Here is a 17,050-nt window from a genome sequence, read left to right as displayed (position 1 = left end):
TTGGTGTAGAGAGATTCATAAGGACAATTGATATAGACAAGATTCGACCCCAAGTTTTAGGCGCCACATACCAAGACTTTAACCAACAAAACTCGTTGACATCTACTTAAGTTAAGACAATGACTAATTAAGAGTTCAGCAAATTGCACCCACCGTAATAATATTCTACATATTGGAGAAGGTAGGTGGTGGAGGTTGGCTTGGTAAAAACAAGGGTAAGATAGAAAAATAATGTTGAGTTGGAGACGATTTTGAATTTTTTTAAGATGGTGTTTAATAGTCTTCAATATTCTACATGGTCCAAACTAATCCCTTTAAAAAATGACATGCCATATATGTACAAATAGATGACCAAAAAATTGTCGGTCTATTCCAATTGGAAAATTCGAAGGGCTTGTCTTGCCCAGCCCAAGCTCCCAACTCGTACACGGCAAACTGCTATAAACATCCTCTTAAGTCTTAACTCTTTCTCGAAGCATATTCCATGAAGTTGTGCTGTCTTTATGCAGCATACTCCTGCGTTAAACCAACGACAAGAATAACTTTTACATCATATGATCAATGATCCAAATAATCGTGTTGGAATCCTTACATTACAACTAGTAAGGAAGGTCTTTCATCAATGTTTACTAAAATTTCGATATATACAAAACTTACGATCCCATAAATTTACAATTCAAAAAAATCTAAGTGATTCGAATCCTACATAGAATTTTAATTTTATAGGATCTTTCGATCTTACCCAATTACAAAACTTAAATGATAGGATCGTAATACAACGGTATGATCCTCTATATCTACAAATAGATCCTATCATAATAAATTCATAGAGTAATTTCACATATTATGTATCTCTTATCAAATTTTGGTTGCATATTACTTGATCTTAAAGTATTGAACTACTACCATCATGCGAATTAAAAAAAGTCATCGTTAATGTGTAGAATTTTAACCTTTTACCATATTGTTGCATAATTATAACTATCTTACCTGATTATATAAGATCCTACGATCCGATCTTATTTAGTATCTATCACTATAATTCAAAGTAGGTTCCTAATCCTAATAACTCCGATGTTAGTTTTTTGTACCTTACATTGTCTCCTAACTTGATTACTAATTCAGAATATCAGGAAAAAAACACAGTTAATATATTTCAACATTGGAATTTACGTTAAACAGACAAAAATGTTGTAGGCTACAAGCTCATACATGTAGTAGCTCAAGATAGACCATCTAGGAAAAGTGGGAAAAGCTTTAGATGGATGTAGTTGTTCGTCTTCTTACAAGCGAAAAGGGTTCTTCAATGTACATAATTATATACTGTATTATTTACTTACATATATACAATCTGTATAAAAACTTGATTAATGTACACGACTAGTGAATGTCGTTAACCTCCATTTAAAATAAAAAATGCACCACATATCTTGTTTACTACTCCTTCAAACTACACGATTATTGCTATATAACCACATATATGATGTGCGATTAATTGATGTACACCAAGAACATTATACCATTATGATTTAGTGGAAAGTTTACCATAACCAACCACCAGAACTTTTTTACCAGTCAAGCAGGAGCAGTTGGTTAGCATTTAGCAACGTCCACGAACCAAAACCCCTCAGTTGCCCGAGACAGTATGTTGACAGCGAGCAGCATCAGCACAAACATGGTAGGTGGCTAGGTGCATTCGACAAAGAGGTCAGGCGATATGGATATTGAGTTTGAGTGATCAACCGAGCAGCAGAGGGAAGCACCAAAAATGGTTCATGAGCCGGTGGGAATATCAGAAATTGCGGTCAGCAGATTGTATTCACGCTCCAGAGTCCACGAGGACTCGTTCTTATGATCGATGCTGAATATGTATTCTCGGAAGTATCCATCATAGGTAACAACAGAAATTTTAGCCCTGCCATGTCAAAGGGGCTAGAAAAGTGAGATAGATAGCTGGAGCAAGATACAGATTGATCTTTGAAAGCATGATACATGGTGATTCTTCCAAATTGAAGAAACAGAGGACTAGTAATATTTATCACTTATCAGCATGTTGTTTTGAGGAGGAACCTTCACTACATGCTTGCTTTAGTCTAGCCAACCTCCTCAACACCATATACCATATTTAATAATTTATCCTTCACCGTTAAACTTTTTTGTCCTTTCTCTTAAAAAAAAAAAGTCTTACTCATATAGTCTTATAGGAAAAATTATCAAGAATAAGTCAACCTATAAGCCATTTGTTAAAAACACGTCAATCTTTTGATTATCCTTGAATAAGTCAACCTTTAACACCAATCTGTTTTTAACAAGTCCTTGCCCGTTGTTAACTAATATAGCCGCTTAAATATGATATGTGTTACTCTCAAAAGGAAATAAACTAAAATTCAGAAAAAAGAAAGAAATAAGTCATATTATTTGTAATTTAACTTGTTTAAAATTGATAAATACAAAAAGTAGACTTATTCAGGAAATAATCAAAAGAAGATTTATTTTTAGCAGTCGGGACAAAAGTTGACTTATTATTGACAATTATTCATGATAAACATGGGAATATCCCAAGTTTAACTTATAACTTATAGACAGTGGCCTATATTTCGGATTTGGTATAACTTAAAATAAGAATGTAGCCTAGTATTGGAGGGAATAACTTTAGTGTGCTACTAGAGCACAACAAAGAAACCATTCACAGTATCAAATATATTCCCTGGTTTCCTTTAAACAGATTCAATAATATTTACTAATTCATACAATATATCTCATTATCCAGGCTCACATTTAGATTGAGATTTTGTTTTTCTTATGTCTATCTGGAAGGGTAGTGAATATGAAGACTATATGATGATTTTTTGGACTTACATAGGTTGGAACACCAGATAAAATCATAATGAAACCAGTCTTGTGGTTTTGCAATTCCAAAGACGGCTACTAGTGAGCAAAGCAAGGAACTTTGCAGCCACAACATCTCAGAACTTGAAAAGAAGCAAAGGAGTTGAGAGGACAGGGGTTCACTTTATCTAGAGCGAGTCCACAAGATGTGATATTCCACCCTACATCGACTAAGGGATATTTTAAATCCATGCCATCAGAAAGTGAGATTTATTCACAATAGGATTTGCACTATGTCTAAGTTCCATGAACTTGATATGTTACAGAATCAGATTTTCACTTACAGCAATTACTATAGACTAAAAGTAGGAACACACCGAGACAGAGAAAGGGGGTCAACATTAATGAGTTGACTCATATAGCTCACCTGAAAGATAAAGCTTCAGACACCGAGACATTAGAAATCTTCTGCACTTCACGTATCACTGCATAGCTGCAGAATACACTTGCTTGAAAATAGTTTCATACAGGAAAATAAATCATTGTATAGTGCATGTGGAAGATGAAAATTGATTTCTAACTAGGATCCTGAGAACACGGCATTCTTTCTTGTCCTTAATGGAATGATTATTAATTAAGCTGTGTCTCCGTCTGACCCCCATGTTTCATGAACTTGACATCGCCAACACAACATTAGAATTGTGCAAGAAAATTCATTGATTCTCATGAGTTTTCTTACAGAAGTACTCTAAATTCATTCATAACTGCCTACCTACCAAACAGGCCATAAGTGATTTGTGGCTTTTTCATAATTGTGAATCAATGAGAATCGTGTGCTAACACAGAGGGGAAGATTTAGAGGCTCTAGGCAGTAGGCTCAAATCCCTAGGAAAGGCAGATATTCCTTATGCTCATAGGGATTCTTCGTCCAAATACACGTTTTATTGCCTGTATCAGGAAGGCTTCTCTTCCCTGCCCACCTTATCACCCTTTGTTTGGTTTTGGTATGTAGAATGTAACAGATAGATTTCTTACTGTAATGAATGAATTCAGGCTTGAATGTGCTAAATGCTAAGGCAAACATTTCCGGAGGTTAGTTAGACCACAATATGGTCGACGGAGCTATTCTCACGCTCTAAAATAAGCGGCCACAACATATTTTTTTTAATAAAGAGTTTGTTATCTCTACAAACACCCAATTCTTCATTAACAAGATTTCTTTAGCACAATACTGATTCATCTAAGGCCACCATGGTCCATGGTGAAAATAATACAATAGACAAGCAAAACAAGATATCAGAAAGAGTCGTACTAGTGTTCACCTTTTGACTCCTTCTGCAACTACATTGTGAAGAACATGATGATGAGCTGGATCCAAAATTGCACTAGGAATCATTGCACCGATGAAACTACTTGATTTCTTACCCCTGAAGAAAGTAAATGGAAAATTAAGTTAGGATGGTCTAACAATTATGGCACATACATAACAGCACAAACATCTGAAGGGAATCCACCTAGGACCAACCCTAGTCACTTATCAGAGGAGGAAGAAATGTCCAGGGGTAATGTATTTAGAAGGTTACCCTGATTCTGTAGAATACAATTAATCTATCCTTAGTACTTATCAGTATCTTCCTATCTGAGCAAATCTTAGTTTTCCTTAGCTAGATCTGAGTTGATTCCCTACAACATCTCACTTCTTATAAAAAAAAAAAGGATGACATGATGCTTACGAAGGAGTACGAAATTGAAAGCACCCTTTTTCCAATGCCACTGACACTTGTGCACGTACACACACGAACACATGTGTACACATAAGATATAGGGGAAAAACACTCGCATAAAAGTGTGGATAGAAGGATGGGGAATTAAAAGAAATCGAGTGAGTATAGGTACACGACAAATAAGTCCTCCCGAACATCGTTGAGTAAACGAGGCTACCCTTGAGAAATTTTGAACATTCCCTAGTGTTCTTGACGTTCACTCTTAAAGAGTAGTGAATGAGAAAAAAAGGTCTTTAAAGGAAGAAAAACAACATAGAGAAGCAGCAAGAAATTCATAAATAAAACATTGGCATTGAATAACCTCTGATTTGTGAATAAAAACCTACGTTCAAAAGGATAAATTACTTGTGTCAAAGAATTGTGGAAGAGATCAAGGAACCATCTCCTAACATTACAACACTTGAGCAATTAAAAAATATTGAAGTGGAAAGGTTCACAATGATAATCCCATTGAATTAGAAAGAACGACACCAATTGGAAAGGAAAATGACTATTTGACTAACGGAAGTTAAGGAAATGATAATTTGGCAGCAAAATAAAATAAAGTCATTCAACTCTACCTTTGATTAAAAGCAGATCCAAGCATAAATAAGTGAAGAGAGCCTGAGGAGCTAGTGGCCACAAGGAAATCAGGAAGCTGCATAGATGGACCAAAGGACAAGGAGAAAATTGTGGATGGATAGGCCCCCCTACGGAAACTGATACACTGGCAAGAAAAAGAATCAGGTTAGGCACAAAAGTATAGATCAGAAGACATCCAAAAGGTTTTCCATTGACACATCTGCATGTTCCATATTATTTTTGACACATAGTAATATACAAGCTCACAAAATATGAAAATTCAGCAACATTATAGTGTAAAACAAGCACTAGATCCGAGGCTGGGGCTCAGATAACCACTGAAGCCTTGACATAGGCTAATCAAAAAGTACTTAGTACTAGATACTTCTGTTTTTCACAATAGATAAGAATGATATTGCATACAGACACTAAAAAATTCTGATCAATCATGATGTCAGTTGACATCAGCAGTACCGATTATCAGATAATCATAGATATTATCACAATGTCTTATCAAGAACTATCAATTCAATATGCATGAGGAAGCCAAAGAGTCTTAGAAAATGGACCAATGATATGCAGGCATTTCTGGTAAAGATCCAGCAAGCTGCGAGCAACCTCTCTTCACTAATAGAATTACATGGTGCCTACAAACTTCTATTATATCTTCTTGATTGAGTTGTACATAAAATCCCAGAACTCCAGAGTTTCTAGTTTCCTGTTGAGTTTATATGTAAATGACAACCCGAGATGACATTTCAAGTCATGGAGGTCAGGAGGTGAGCCGGACTAAGGCTTCGACATTGCTGCTGTTGCTGTTGGACTATTAACTATTAAGTTCAGGGTATCAACTGCATCAAATTTTTGATTACATACACATAGTGATAGTAGTTCTTTTACAAACACAATGGACTAATTTAAACCATTATGATGGTATATTAAACAAGAATTCGAAAACTGTATTCAAGAGTCGCCTTGTCCAGTAGCAAGAAGGTTGCCAACAATTCAAAAAATGTATCCCAGGTAAGACAGATCAGATTATCTTACCAGATTCACACCTATTGAATTTTTTTTGGATTGGCGATCATGTAAAAGGAAGTCCTGACATTAGTTCCTAGTGTTATGAATTCACCGGTTCAGGACTATTGCCCACTTGGAAGGCTTGAAACTTTACTCTATCTTAGTTCAGGCCAGCCCAAATAGCAGCTCACAAATGGATTGTTTGTGGATTCAAAACCAAAAAAAAAAGTTAAGTGGATTGACCTCATGAAGAAAATAGGCTGATCCTAAAGATTAGATTTTTGTCAAATAGAAAATTAAGATACTGCAAAATAATGCACAACATAAAAACATGGGCAGCAGCCAAGAAAGATGATTTTGCTTTCCTTTTCAGTTTAAAATAGAGTGCTTGAATACTTTCAACCTGATGTATGGCGATTAGATCCAAAGGGCACAGAAAAGATGGTAGTGGTTTGATGTTGTGAATATCAAGCAAATTTTAAATATTTGAACGATGAGTTAAAAGAGAACTAAGAACATCATATGATATAGATTGAAGTACAATTACAATGATTCACGATAAAAAATAGCTACTAACGAGAAATAAAATTACAGACGCCTACCCTAGTCCATTGCAGTTTAGTATGCATATAAAGGAACTGTAAATTTACCACCCTAGAATGATCGTATAGAAAAAATCCTTTGTATATCAATATCACATTTACTGTGAGTGCTTTTAGTACCCCCATGTATGTGACAGCCAGATGACATGGATTGACAAGAATAAACACCTTATCCATATGACCCTTGGTATTAGAATAAAATTACCTTAGTTCCTTCAGGTACGGTATGAACTCTAACCATGGTTCCTTGCTCTGATGCCGTTGCCAGATATGTTCCCTCAGAGGAAAAGACCATTGCAGCCAAGGGTGCAAGATGAGCATCTATCTGTACAAACAATATCCTAATTATAGTGGAATCTATGAATTATAGCTTCACAATTACAAACTGGCATTGAGTTCTATTCAGCACTCTAAGGTTACATCATAGTGAAAGAGGTCAAACAACTGCCAGAAGTAACCATACATAGGAAAGCATAGCTAGTAAATATGTCTGCACAAAAAATGGCAAATATTAGAAAGAGTTTTCAGTTCTCGTAATTGTGTCTACTCTTATTTCAAAGACGATAACTCGTCTCTTCCGCGTCAAATTTTGTCTCTGGATGGAGCTTTTTATTTCTGGATCACTATAGAAATAATTACGTTCCATATGAAAAGTAAAACTCATGGGAACTCGTCAGCCTTCTACAATAGAGGGGAAGAAAAAGGACAAGTCAAGAAAATTCAAGATATGGATATCTCAAATTAGGGACAGGAAAGGTTAGAGTTCTCTTAGGTTGCTATGCCGGCAAATTGCTGAAAAGTTGTCCTCTACAGTAAACAAAGCCTAGAGCCTTCTTCGAATGACCACTCTTAAGATTTCATCAACAAGTGTGCGCACAGATACATCTAAAAGCAAAATGTACTCTTAGTAGTGTTATCATAATAAGAATCCATGGTTGCTCAAATTGTTGTTGTGAGAGTCAGATGTCCAAACTGCTACTTGGTGTTGTTTTGTGTTGTGTTGTGTTGTGTGTTCGACTCTCAGTGCTCGCATGTCTATTTTCTGATTGCTTGTTTATTTGTTTTACGTATATTTTCTTGCTATAATTAGCTTCTCCTTGTTCTTTTTCTTTTTCCTTTTTTTCCTTTTATATTTTCAAGTTTTGGAGGTATGCTTAAATCTATCAACCTTTCACTTCTTCTTTTTAGAGGTAAGTTGAAACTTCCTTTTTATTTTTTTGTAAGATTTCTATATCATACATAGGGTATAATGTTTTGTACACATTCCAGAAGTAGCAACTTCTTGTTCTTAATTTTTTCTATATTTAATACTTCTCCTCTACACAGTTGCCTTAGAATAGTACACTTTTATAAGCCATTAAGTTACTTAGAAAACTTAGATTATTGTATATCAAATCTTTCTTAATAATAGGAGTATACTATTTCATTTACATATATTAGTATTATAGTTATTTTATAATTATGTGTGATTCAAAATTTTAAAATCAATTTTAAGAGATAAATACATTATATTTCGGGCCATCCAATACAAAAAAAATAAGAAAAGATTTCCACTTTCTTGCCATTGATAATGTTAATTCAGAGAAAGGTTTAAATCCAAATCACAGCGTTGCTCTGGTTATTACTTGAAAAAAATGAGAAAAGATTTCCCAGTCCTAAAATTTTATTATTAATATTATTTATTTCCTCCATCCTCAAAAATTATCATGATAGGTTTGGGCACATAGTAAGAATTTTAGTAGGGTAGGGTAGGCTTCTTGCTGAAAATGGGTAACCCTAAAAATAAAGATATGAATTGTGAGAAAGAGAGAGAGTTAGTAGAAGATCCTACATCACACAGAATATGGGAAAGAGTAAGGGTGAAGGTCCACGACACTTAAGTTGGGTGCTTGGTTGGGTAAGATTTTTATTTTAAGTAACAAGAAATTTTTTGCGCTCATCCAAAAAGGCCATAGAAGTGGATGAAGGGTGTACCTATGAGCTACTTAAATCTTCAAATGACTGTAGAAGCCAGCGAAGAAATGAAAGGCACAAAACAAAACCTATAGGTTATAGCTGAACTGCTGATGATTAAGGAAGTGGCTGCATACTCTAATTTCTTTTTTCCTAATTTTCGTTCTTTTCAGGAGGAATGCCAATAAGACATATCCAAAAATGAACAGTAGGACTAGGACCTAAAAAATCTGTGTCCTGGTCTTTAACATCCCATAATCAATCAGGTGAGATACATAGTTTTAATCCAAACTTTGACAGATCTCCAAATAATTATTCCAATGATACTCTTAACATTAGAATAGTATAAACTATGGGTATCTTCTCAAAACTATTCAGATTTAAAGGTGTTATGTTATTACAAAGATAATTTCAAAACTCATCCTAATTTTTACACATTTCAATGAAACGCCTAAAACTATGAGAATATGGAGCTTCCAGATAATGTTATGACATTTTGGCTAACAGGCAAAAACATAGTGACTCTAGAATGTTGTTCAAATCGTCAAATGATATAAGCTACATAAAAAAAAAGGTAAGTAACCAGACCTGGTTTTCCGATTTTTTTCATTTTTAAAAGAACGAACCTAACAGTCAACAAAACTTTGTGAGCACATACAACATGTACAAGTAGACTTCTTTGATCATTATCATTCAAAATAATTGAACTGTATAAACAAGTATTACATCAAACAGTTCTATAAAAATCTTCACCAGTCAATTAGAAAGGCCAAAGTACACTACGCTATCTTCAGTCACACATCTTCAAAAATGCACCAAATTGTATTCCTAGCAATGAACCAGCAATTTAACATATAACAATTTCATTGTTTGGCTGAACATAATAGTATAACCAACCTCACAAAGGGATTGAAGCTCCATGACATTGTAAACTAACATGGATCCTTTAGTTGTGCTAGCTGGAAGAGCCAAGAAACAAGCATCCAAGCTATGGGAGAATGCGCAGAGGCCTACATAAGAGATCAAAGGTCAGAGATTCCACCTAGTTCCGGTGACCTGGCATGATTATCTTTGTAGCATTAGTCAGCAATTATTTTCTTAAAAAATATACCACTATCGCAAAATCTATCAACCTTTAGCAACCATGTAGCTAAATTGCAAAGAACCAAACAGGGACTGAAATATGAAAAGATATGACTAGTTGACTACCCAGCACAAAAAGATATTGGTTACCATTGTTCACCAAAAAAAAAAAAAAAAATATTGAGACATTGTATATTTACAATAACGGAAACTGTTCACAGTTGGTATCCCCCCAAAATCCCCAAAAGACAAAGTTTTATTCTCTGCTAGGATCATAATACCTCTCTCCCAAAATGTTTGCCTAACTGGAAATTTACATAGAGTAATACTGTGAGCCACAAATTTCCCAAGTAGCTAAGTATTTTGGGCCAGAAGAAGTATCTAATTTTTATAAAATTTTGGGATGTGGGAGAAGGTCATAATACATGGAAGCTTCCACATTTTAAATTGTTACCTAGATCAACCAAGTTTTGTTGATAATGTTTGTTCACCTTAATTCTAAGAATTCTAAGCAATATCTTTAACATAAAGAACCGCGGCATGGTTCCATATCCTGTAAGACAAATATGATTATATTGTGTGCCACTGATTTCAGATCTAAAACAAAATGCATCTTTGGTTGCACTAATTCATCATACCTTTTGGATTTGGCACAGTATCGATCGTGCTTAAAATCACAAGACTGTTGATGTCATATATGAACGTCTTGTCTTGTAATACAACAATCAGTCTGCATAATACTGAAACATTAGCAACAGCAGATAGAATTAAGAGTACACATCACTGGCGTTCAGTATTGATGTGTCTGTTAATGGATAAAGAAACAAACAGTAAAAAAATAAAACCATTCAACTCAGCAACAGATACAAGTATGGGATTCATTGACCCAGAATAAACGAAATCGATCAAAAAAACAAAAGCAATAGAAACTTGAAGAATGATAGGATTGTAAAATCAAAAGATATACACATATAAATCCTATATAATTGTGATTAGAAGCAGTCTACGTCATGATTAAATGGTTAACCCATTGCCTCAAAAGAGAAAGTTTCTATCTACATATAATGTGCATAAAAGGTTTACCATGCCAGCACTATAAAAGTTTGTCGCATAAGAGACTTAGACAAGCTAATAATAAACTTATTCAAGGTATGTCAGGTCCCTCACCTCAGCTTATTCAAACGAATAGCAAGAATTGAAGTCAAGAAGTTTAATTCTTGAAGAGGGGTAGCAGTTATAGTATTAAACAAACAGAGGCGTCGTGGAGATAGAGCTGGCTGAGTACACCCGCAAGAGACAAATGAACAGCCTAATTAGAAAAAAAATAAGCATGCTGGATGGCCAACAAGTCATCAATCTGATTAAAGAGCTAAAATCATCTGTATCAAATTCAAATGAAGGAAAACCTGTTCACCAGCTCCAACAATGGCAAGAAGACTTGAACTGAAGCGCATTTCAACAATACTGAAAGCACCGATATCTAGCAAATAGACAACATTAAGTTAGAAACTCAATCTACGAGTTGCTGCACCAGGACTCATGATACTAGAGAAGAGCAACGATTTTTAATTTAGATATATATATCTTACCCCTCACAGTCTGACCTAACCCCTTGTTTGAAATTTGGGCCTTTTGCCCCAAAGAATCTTGGACAATTGTTTGGATGAACTGCTATTAAAAGCTAAGCCTAAATGAGTTTAAAAAAGTCATGCATTCCTTTGACTCCAGGGCCGTACTCATATAGCATAAATACATTACAAAAGTCCTTTTTTCAGTTGATTTTATGTCTTTTATAATTCCGTACTGCCATACAATTCATTCACATCTTTCACTGTGTCATTTATTCATTTTCTATTAATCGAGCAGTTGGGTAATATGAGTTGGTTTAAAGGTGATATGGTGATTTCATCGATGCAAATGATCATTAAGTATTTGCATCTGGTCGAGGAGGAGTGGGGTTCCAATACTTCCAACAGATACATTCTTGCTATAAACAATTAAACAGAACATACACATGCCCTCCTTAATCCTTCTTCATAGGATGCTTAACTAAACAATCAGACAACAAATGGAGATTGAGTAATAAGACATAGCAAAAATGGAAATGAATAGTCCCGTGACTCCCATCTGAGTGTGTGACATCCTGAGTTGTACATGAATGTACTCTTTATCTACATAATCAAACCAAGCCCGTCCACTTATTGCCTTCCCACATTCCCAAGATCTCGATTTGGAAGCTATTTCTGTCTATAACTACAAATTTACAAGTAAAGCTTCCAATGCTATCATCCTTAGTTTCATAGGAAAAACCATTCATCCATTAAATTTCTGCTAGATACGTCTTTAATTTCGTCCCATCAGTCACAAACATTCCCTCCTAAACCATCCAGGTAGAATCTCACTAATAACTCAATAAGACACCAAACACGGCAACACTCCAGTCTCCATCCAAAGAACTTCTCCCAGAATCCAGCAGCATAGAGGACTCCATAACGAGTTCCATGTGTTTCACAATCACAACAAACAAAAAAGCTGCTACTTGCCTAACAAACTTAAACTTCAGCACATTGACATGAAAGAAAATAGCCATCTCTCATTAATCTTTGGCACTTCCAATTGACCAATCAACTAACACAACTAAATTCCTTTGATCATGTCAATTCCACAATCTATGCCATGATAACAATCAAACCAAAGTTGTGAAAGTTCCCATTACGCGTAAGCCGCCCTACATACCAACATAATACCATCCAGTACTAAACTCAACATTATTGATGATGTCCCTATTGTAATTGACATTGTTGTCCAACCAAGTTTCTCAAATTCAACAGAAGAATTCAGACCCCTTATCCGTTTTCACAGTAAAATAAAATTTACAGCTTCAAACTTATTGCTTTAAAATTCTTATCAATTAACAACACCAAAATCAACTAATTTAGTCAATGATTTTAAATTCAAAACTACTACAGGTCAAAAAAACTACATATTTAGGAAACTTACCCTTTTCATAACATAGCCTGAGAGTATCAGTCTCAAATATTTTGAACCCAAGCTTTGATCCCACAGCAAAGTAACTTCAAATAACACAAAATAAGAGGAGGAAAAAAACAACTTTTAATACTGTAATGCAAATTATAGAATTAAATTTAGAAAAAATGAAAACCACATTATCTAATAACCTGTGATCTTGATTGAAAGAAGCGCAGAGAATTGGATATGATGAAGGTTGGTTGGCCATGATCAAAGATTGAAAATTTACAGCAAAGGAAAATTAATTGCCGCGTTTTCTCAACTTTAATGGGGAATTTTGGAATATTTATGGAGTTAATTGATAATTGAATTACAGGAACATCAATTAAAGTAAGAAACTGAAAAACCCAGAATTAATAAAGATATAGCCTTGATTGAGAGAAGAAATGGAAATTGGTATGAATGATGTGTGGAGATTGAACTCTTGAAATTCTCGATGAATTAGGATGGACTTGTGCAACAGTGAGAATTTGAGATGATATTGACTATTATTTGATTTTAGGCATGTTTTATTCACTTCCTTATCAAAAGATAAGTTCTGATAAAAATTAACGAGTTCAGATAGATTAAGTTCAGTAAAAAATAAGGTCCTGTTGTAAATAAACTGAAGAATTAAGAGAGAATCGTCTTGTATCTTATTCCATATAGTCCAGGGTATATATATACAATACAATAGTTAGGGTTTTACTTGGAGAACAAAACCCTAGAATATCCCGGATATATTAACGGGGGATAATGGGCATCCATATTATATTTCATAACACTCCCCTTGGATGTCCATTATACAAAATAAAATTCTCTCTTAAAATAAAATATTTTCTAATGCGCGTAAGATGCTGCCTCGTTAAAAACCTTACCAGGAAAATCCAGTGGGAAAAACCATGGTTAAGGGAAAAAGAGTGCAGCGCGCATCTACTCCCCCTCATGATTACATAACTTGAGATCTTTGAGACGACGTAATCCAATACGGTAAACTAATTTCTTGAAAGTAGCGGTGGGAAGTGCCTTGGTGAATAGGTCTGCCAAATTTTCACTTGAACGAATCTGTAGAACCTGTACATCACCATTCTTCTGCAGTTCATGGGTGAAGAAAATTTTTGGTAAAATGTGTTTTGTTCTATCACCCTTGATGTATCCTTCCTTGAGCTGTGCAATGCATGCTGCATTATCCTCATACATAACTGTTGGAGCTTCTTTCCCTATAGATATGCCACAATCTTCTCGTATATGTTGAATTACGGACCTTAACCATACACATTCACGACTAGCTTCTGGATAGCTAAAATCTCTGCATGGTTGGAAGAAGTGGCTGCAATGGTTTGCTTCATAACGCCAAGAAATGGCAGCACCACCACTTGTGAACACATATCCTGTTTGTGATCGAGCATTATGGGGATCAGACAAATACCCTGCATCTGCAAAATCAATTAAGTCTTCTTTGGGTTGGTTAGAAAAGAATAAACCCATATCTTTCGTTCCTTGGAGGTAACGAAGTACATGTTTTATTCCATTCCAATGCCTTCGAGTTGGACATGAGCTAAACCTTGCTAGCAAGTTCACAGAAATGATATGTCAGGTCTCGTATGGCTAGCAAGATACATCAATGCCCCTATTGCACTTAAGTATGGTACTTCAGGACCAAGGATTTCTTCATTGATTTCTCGAGGACGGAATGGGTCTTTATCAACATCAAGTGATCTTACAACCATTGGGCTACTCAACGGATGTGCTTGATCCAAATAAAACCTTTTTAACACCTTTTCCGTATATGTTGTTTGATGCACAAGGATTCCATTCTTTAGATGCTCAATTTGTAGCCCCAAGCAAAATTTTGTCTTTCCAAGATCTTTCATCTCAAATTCTTTCTTCAAATATTCCACTGTGTGTGAAATCTCTTCAGGGGTCCCAATAATATTAAATCATCAACATACACTGCAATTATTACAAATCCTGCCCCAAATTTCTTTATAAAAATGCATGGACTGATAGGGTCATTCTTATAGCCTTCACTTAACAAGTACTCACTGAGGCGATTATACCACATACGCCCTGATTGCTTCAATCCATAAAGAGATCTGTTTAATTTTATGCAGTAATGTTCTCGAGAATTAGAATTCTGCTTCTGGCAGTTTAAATCCTTCTGGGACTTTCATATAAATGTCATTGTCCAGTGGCCCATATAAGTAGGCTGTGACTACATCCATTAAACGTAAATCAAGTCCTTCTCTTATTGCCAGACTAATAAGAAATCTGAAAGTAGTTGCGTCCACCACAGGGGAGTATGTTTCTTCATAATCAATTCCAGGTCTTTGTGAGAATCCTTGTGCAACTAAACGTGCTTGTATCTCACAATTTCACCATCTTCATTCTTCTTTCGCACAAAGACCCATTTATGTCCCACTGGTTTCACACCTTTAGGTGTACGGACTACTGGTCCAAAGACTTCTCTCTTTGCAAGAGATTTTATATCTGCCTCAATTGCTTCCTTCCATTTTGGCCAATTATCACTTTGTGCACACTCTTCAATAGACTTTGGTTCATGATCCTCATTTTCTTCCATAACATCGACTGCTACATTGCATGCAAAAATTTCATCGACGTCGATTTTATTTCGGTTCCATTTTATTCCAGACATGACATAATCAGTTAGATCTCTTATTGTCAGGTACCTGAATTTCTTCCTTTGCCATGTCTAAAGTCTCTCCTGGAGATCCTTCAAAATTCTTTGTTTCCTCGGTCTGGCCATTATCAATTCCTGCTCCTTTTCTTTTCCGAGGATTCTTATCTTTGGAACCAATAGGTCTACCAGCTTCAGGCGTGCTGTAGACTCACTAGCAGTTTGATGTTTTCCTTCTGGGACATCAATTTTGATTGGAGCATTCACAGCTGGTATATGCGACTTGGTTACTCTATTTGGGTCAGTAAATGCGTCTGGCAATCGATTTGCTAAGCTTTGTAAATGAATTATCTTTTGGACTTCTAATTCACATTGTTTATTACGAGGATCAAGATGAGATAATGATAATTCATTCCAACTGATTTCCTTCTCCAGCTGTTTATTCTCTCCCCCTAATGTTGGAAAAATGACTCATTAAAGTGACAGTCTGCAAATCGAGCCTTAAATAGATTCCCTGTGGATGGCTCTAGATATTTAATTATTGATGGAGATTCATATCCAACATATATTCCTAACCTCCTTTGAGGACCCATCTTAGAACGATGTGGTGGAGCAATTGGAACATATACAGCACATCCAAAAACTTTTAGATGGGAAATATTTGGTTCCTGACCAAAAACCAATTGTGATGGGGAGAATTTTGATTACTCGTTGGCCTGATGCGAATTAATGCTGCTGCATGTAATATAGCATGTCCCCAAGCAGAGATTGGGAGTTTGGACTTCATAAGTAGTGGTCTAGCAATCAACTGGAGACGCTTTATTAATGATTCAGCTAGACCATTTTGTGTGTGAACATGTGCTACAGGATGTTCAACACTTATCCCAATAGACATGCAATAATCATCAAAGGCTTGAGAAGTGAATTCACCAGCATTATCAAGGCGGATTGCCTTCATAGGGAAATCTGGAAAATGTGCTCGTAATCTAATCAATTGAGCAAGTAGTCTCGCAAACGCCAGGTTGCGAGTTGATACAAGGATACATGTGACCATCTACTCGATGCGTCAATTAAAACCATAAAATATCTAAATGTTCCACATGGTGGGTGAATTGGCCCACAAATATCTCCCTGTATACGTTCCAAAAAATTGATAGATTCAAAATCTATTTTGGTTGGTGAAGGTCGTATTATCAACTTGCCTTGTGAGCAAGCAGCACATGAGAAATCATTAGGAAGAATCTTCTGGTTCTTCAATGAATGTCCACATGAATTTTCAATTATTTTTCGCATCATTATTGAACCAGGGTGGCCCAACCGGTCATGCCAAATAGTGAAATTATCTGCAAACTTCCTGTTTACTATGGCATATGTTTCAATTGTATTGATTTTAGTATAGTACAGACCAGTGGAAAATGCAGGTAATTTCTCCAAAATATTCTTAGTGCCTTGGGTAATACTCGTGATATGAAGGTATTCAACATTTCCTTCACTTATTGTCTCAATATGATATCATTATGGCGAATATCTTTAAAGCTCAATAAATTTCTTTGAGATTTGGGAGAAATAGT

The 17,050-nt window shown here is 35.4% G+C and overlaps 1 protein-coding gene across 2 annotated transcripts; it reads right to left on the bottom strand.

Annotated features, from left to right (window-relative positions):
* Positions 1 to 1,237: 1,237 nt before the first annotated feature.
* LOC104901760 (autophagy-related protein 18b) lies at positions 1,238 to 13,402 on the bottom strand. Of its 2 annotated transcripts, XM_010689365.4 has the most exons (11): positions 13,012 to 13,397; positions 12,833 to 12,906; positions 11,239 to 11,312; positions 11,000 to 11,109; positions 10,471 to 10,562; positions 9,647 to 9,759; positions 7,002 to 7,121; positions 5,174 to 5,319; positions 4,152 to 4,256; positions 3,257 to 3,322; positions 1,238 to 1,915 (listed from the first exon to the last, which is right to left on the bottom strand). In XM_010689365.4, the coding sequence occupies exons 1-11, from the start codon at positions 13,068 to 13,070 to the stop codon at positions 1,774 to 1,776; spliced, it is 1,101 nt and encodes a 366-aa protein (XP_010687667.1). In that variant the 5' UTR covers positions 13,071 to 13,397; the 3' UTR covers positions 1,238 to 1,773. The 2 variants fall into 2 exon arrangements, with proteins under 2 accessions (XP_010687667.1, XP_057247100.1); XM_057391117.1 differs by lacking the exon at positions 3,257 to 3,322 and having other exon boundaries at positions 13,012 to 13,402.
* Between the last annotated feature and the right edge of the window lie 3,648 nt (positions 13,403 to 17,050).

The sequence above is a fragment of the Beta vulgaris genome, chromosome 8, assembly GCF_026745355.1.
Source record: "Beta vulgaris subsp. vulgaris cultivar EL10 chromosome 8, EL10.2, whole genome shotgun sequence".
Taxonomy (NCBI): domain Eukaryota; kingdom Viridiplantae; phylum Streptophyta; class Magnoliopsida; order Caryophyllales; family Amaranthaceae; genus Beta; species Beta vulgaris.
This window is presented reverse-complemented; position numbering and strand designations above follow the sequence as displayed.

What these genes read in the sequence shown, in the direction of transcription:
- LOC104901760 (XM_010689365.4), bottom strand. Translation starts at nt 13,070, where the DNA reads ATGGCCAACCAACCTTCATCATATCCAATTCTCTGCGCTTCTTTCAAT. An exon ending in TTGTTGGAGCTGGTGAACAG is followed by an intron (nt 11,110 to 11,238) that starts GTTTTCCTTCAT and finishes GGGTGTACTCAG; the next exon opens with CCAGCTCTATCTCCACGACG. An exon ending in ATTCGTTTGAATAAGCTGAG is followed by an intron (nt 10,563 to 10,999) that starts GTGAGGGACCTG and finishes AGTATTATGCAG; the next exon opens with ACTGATTGTTGTATTACAAG.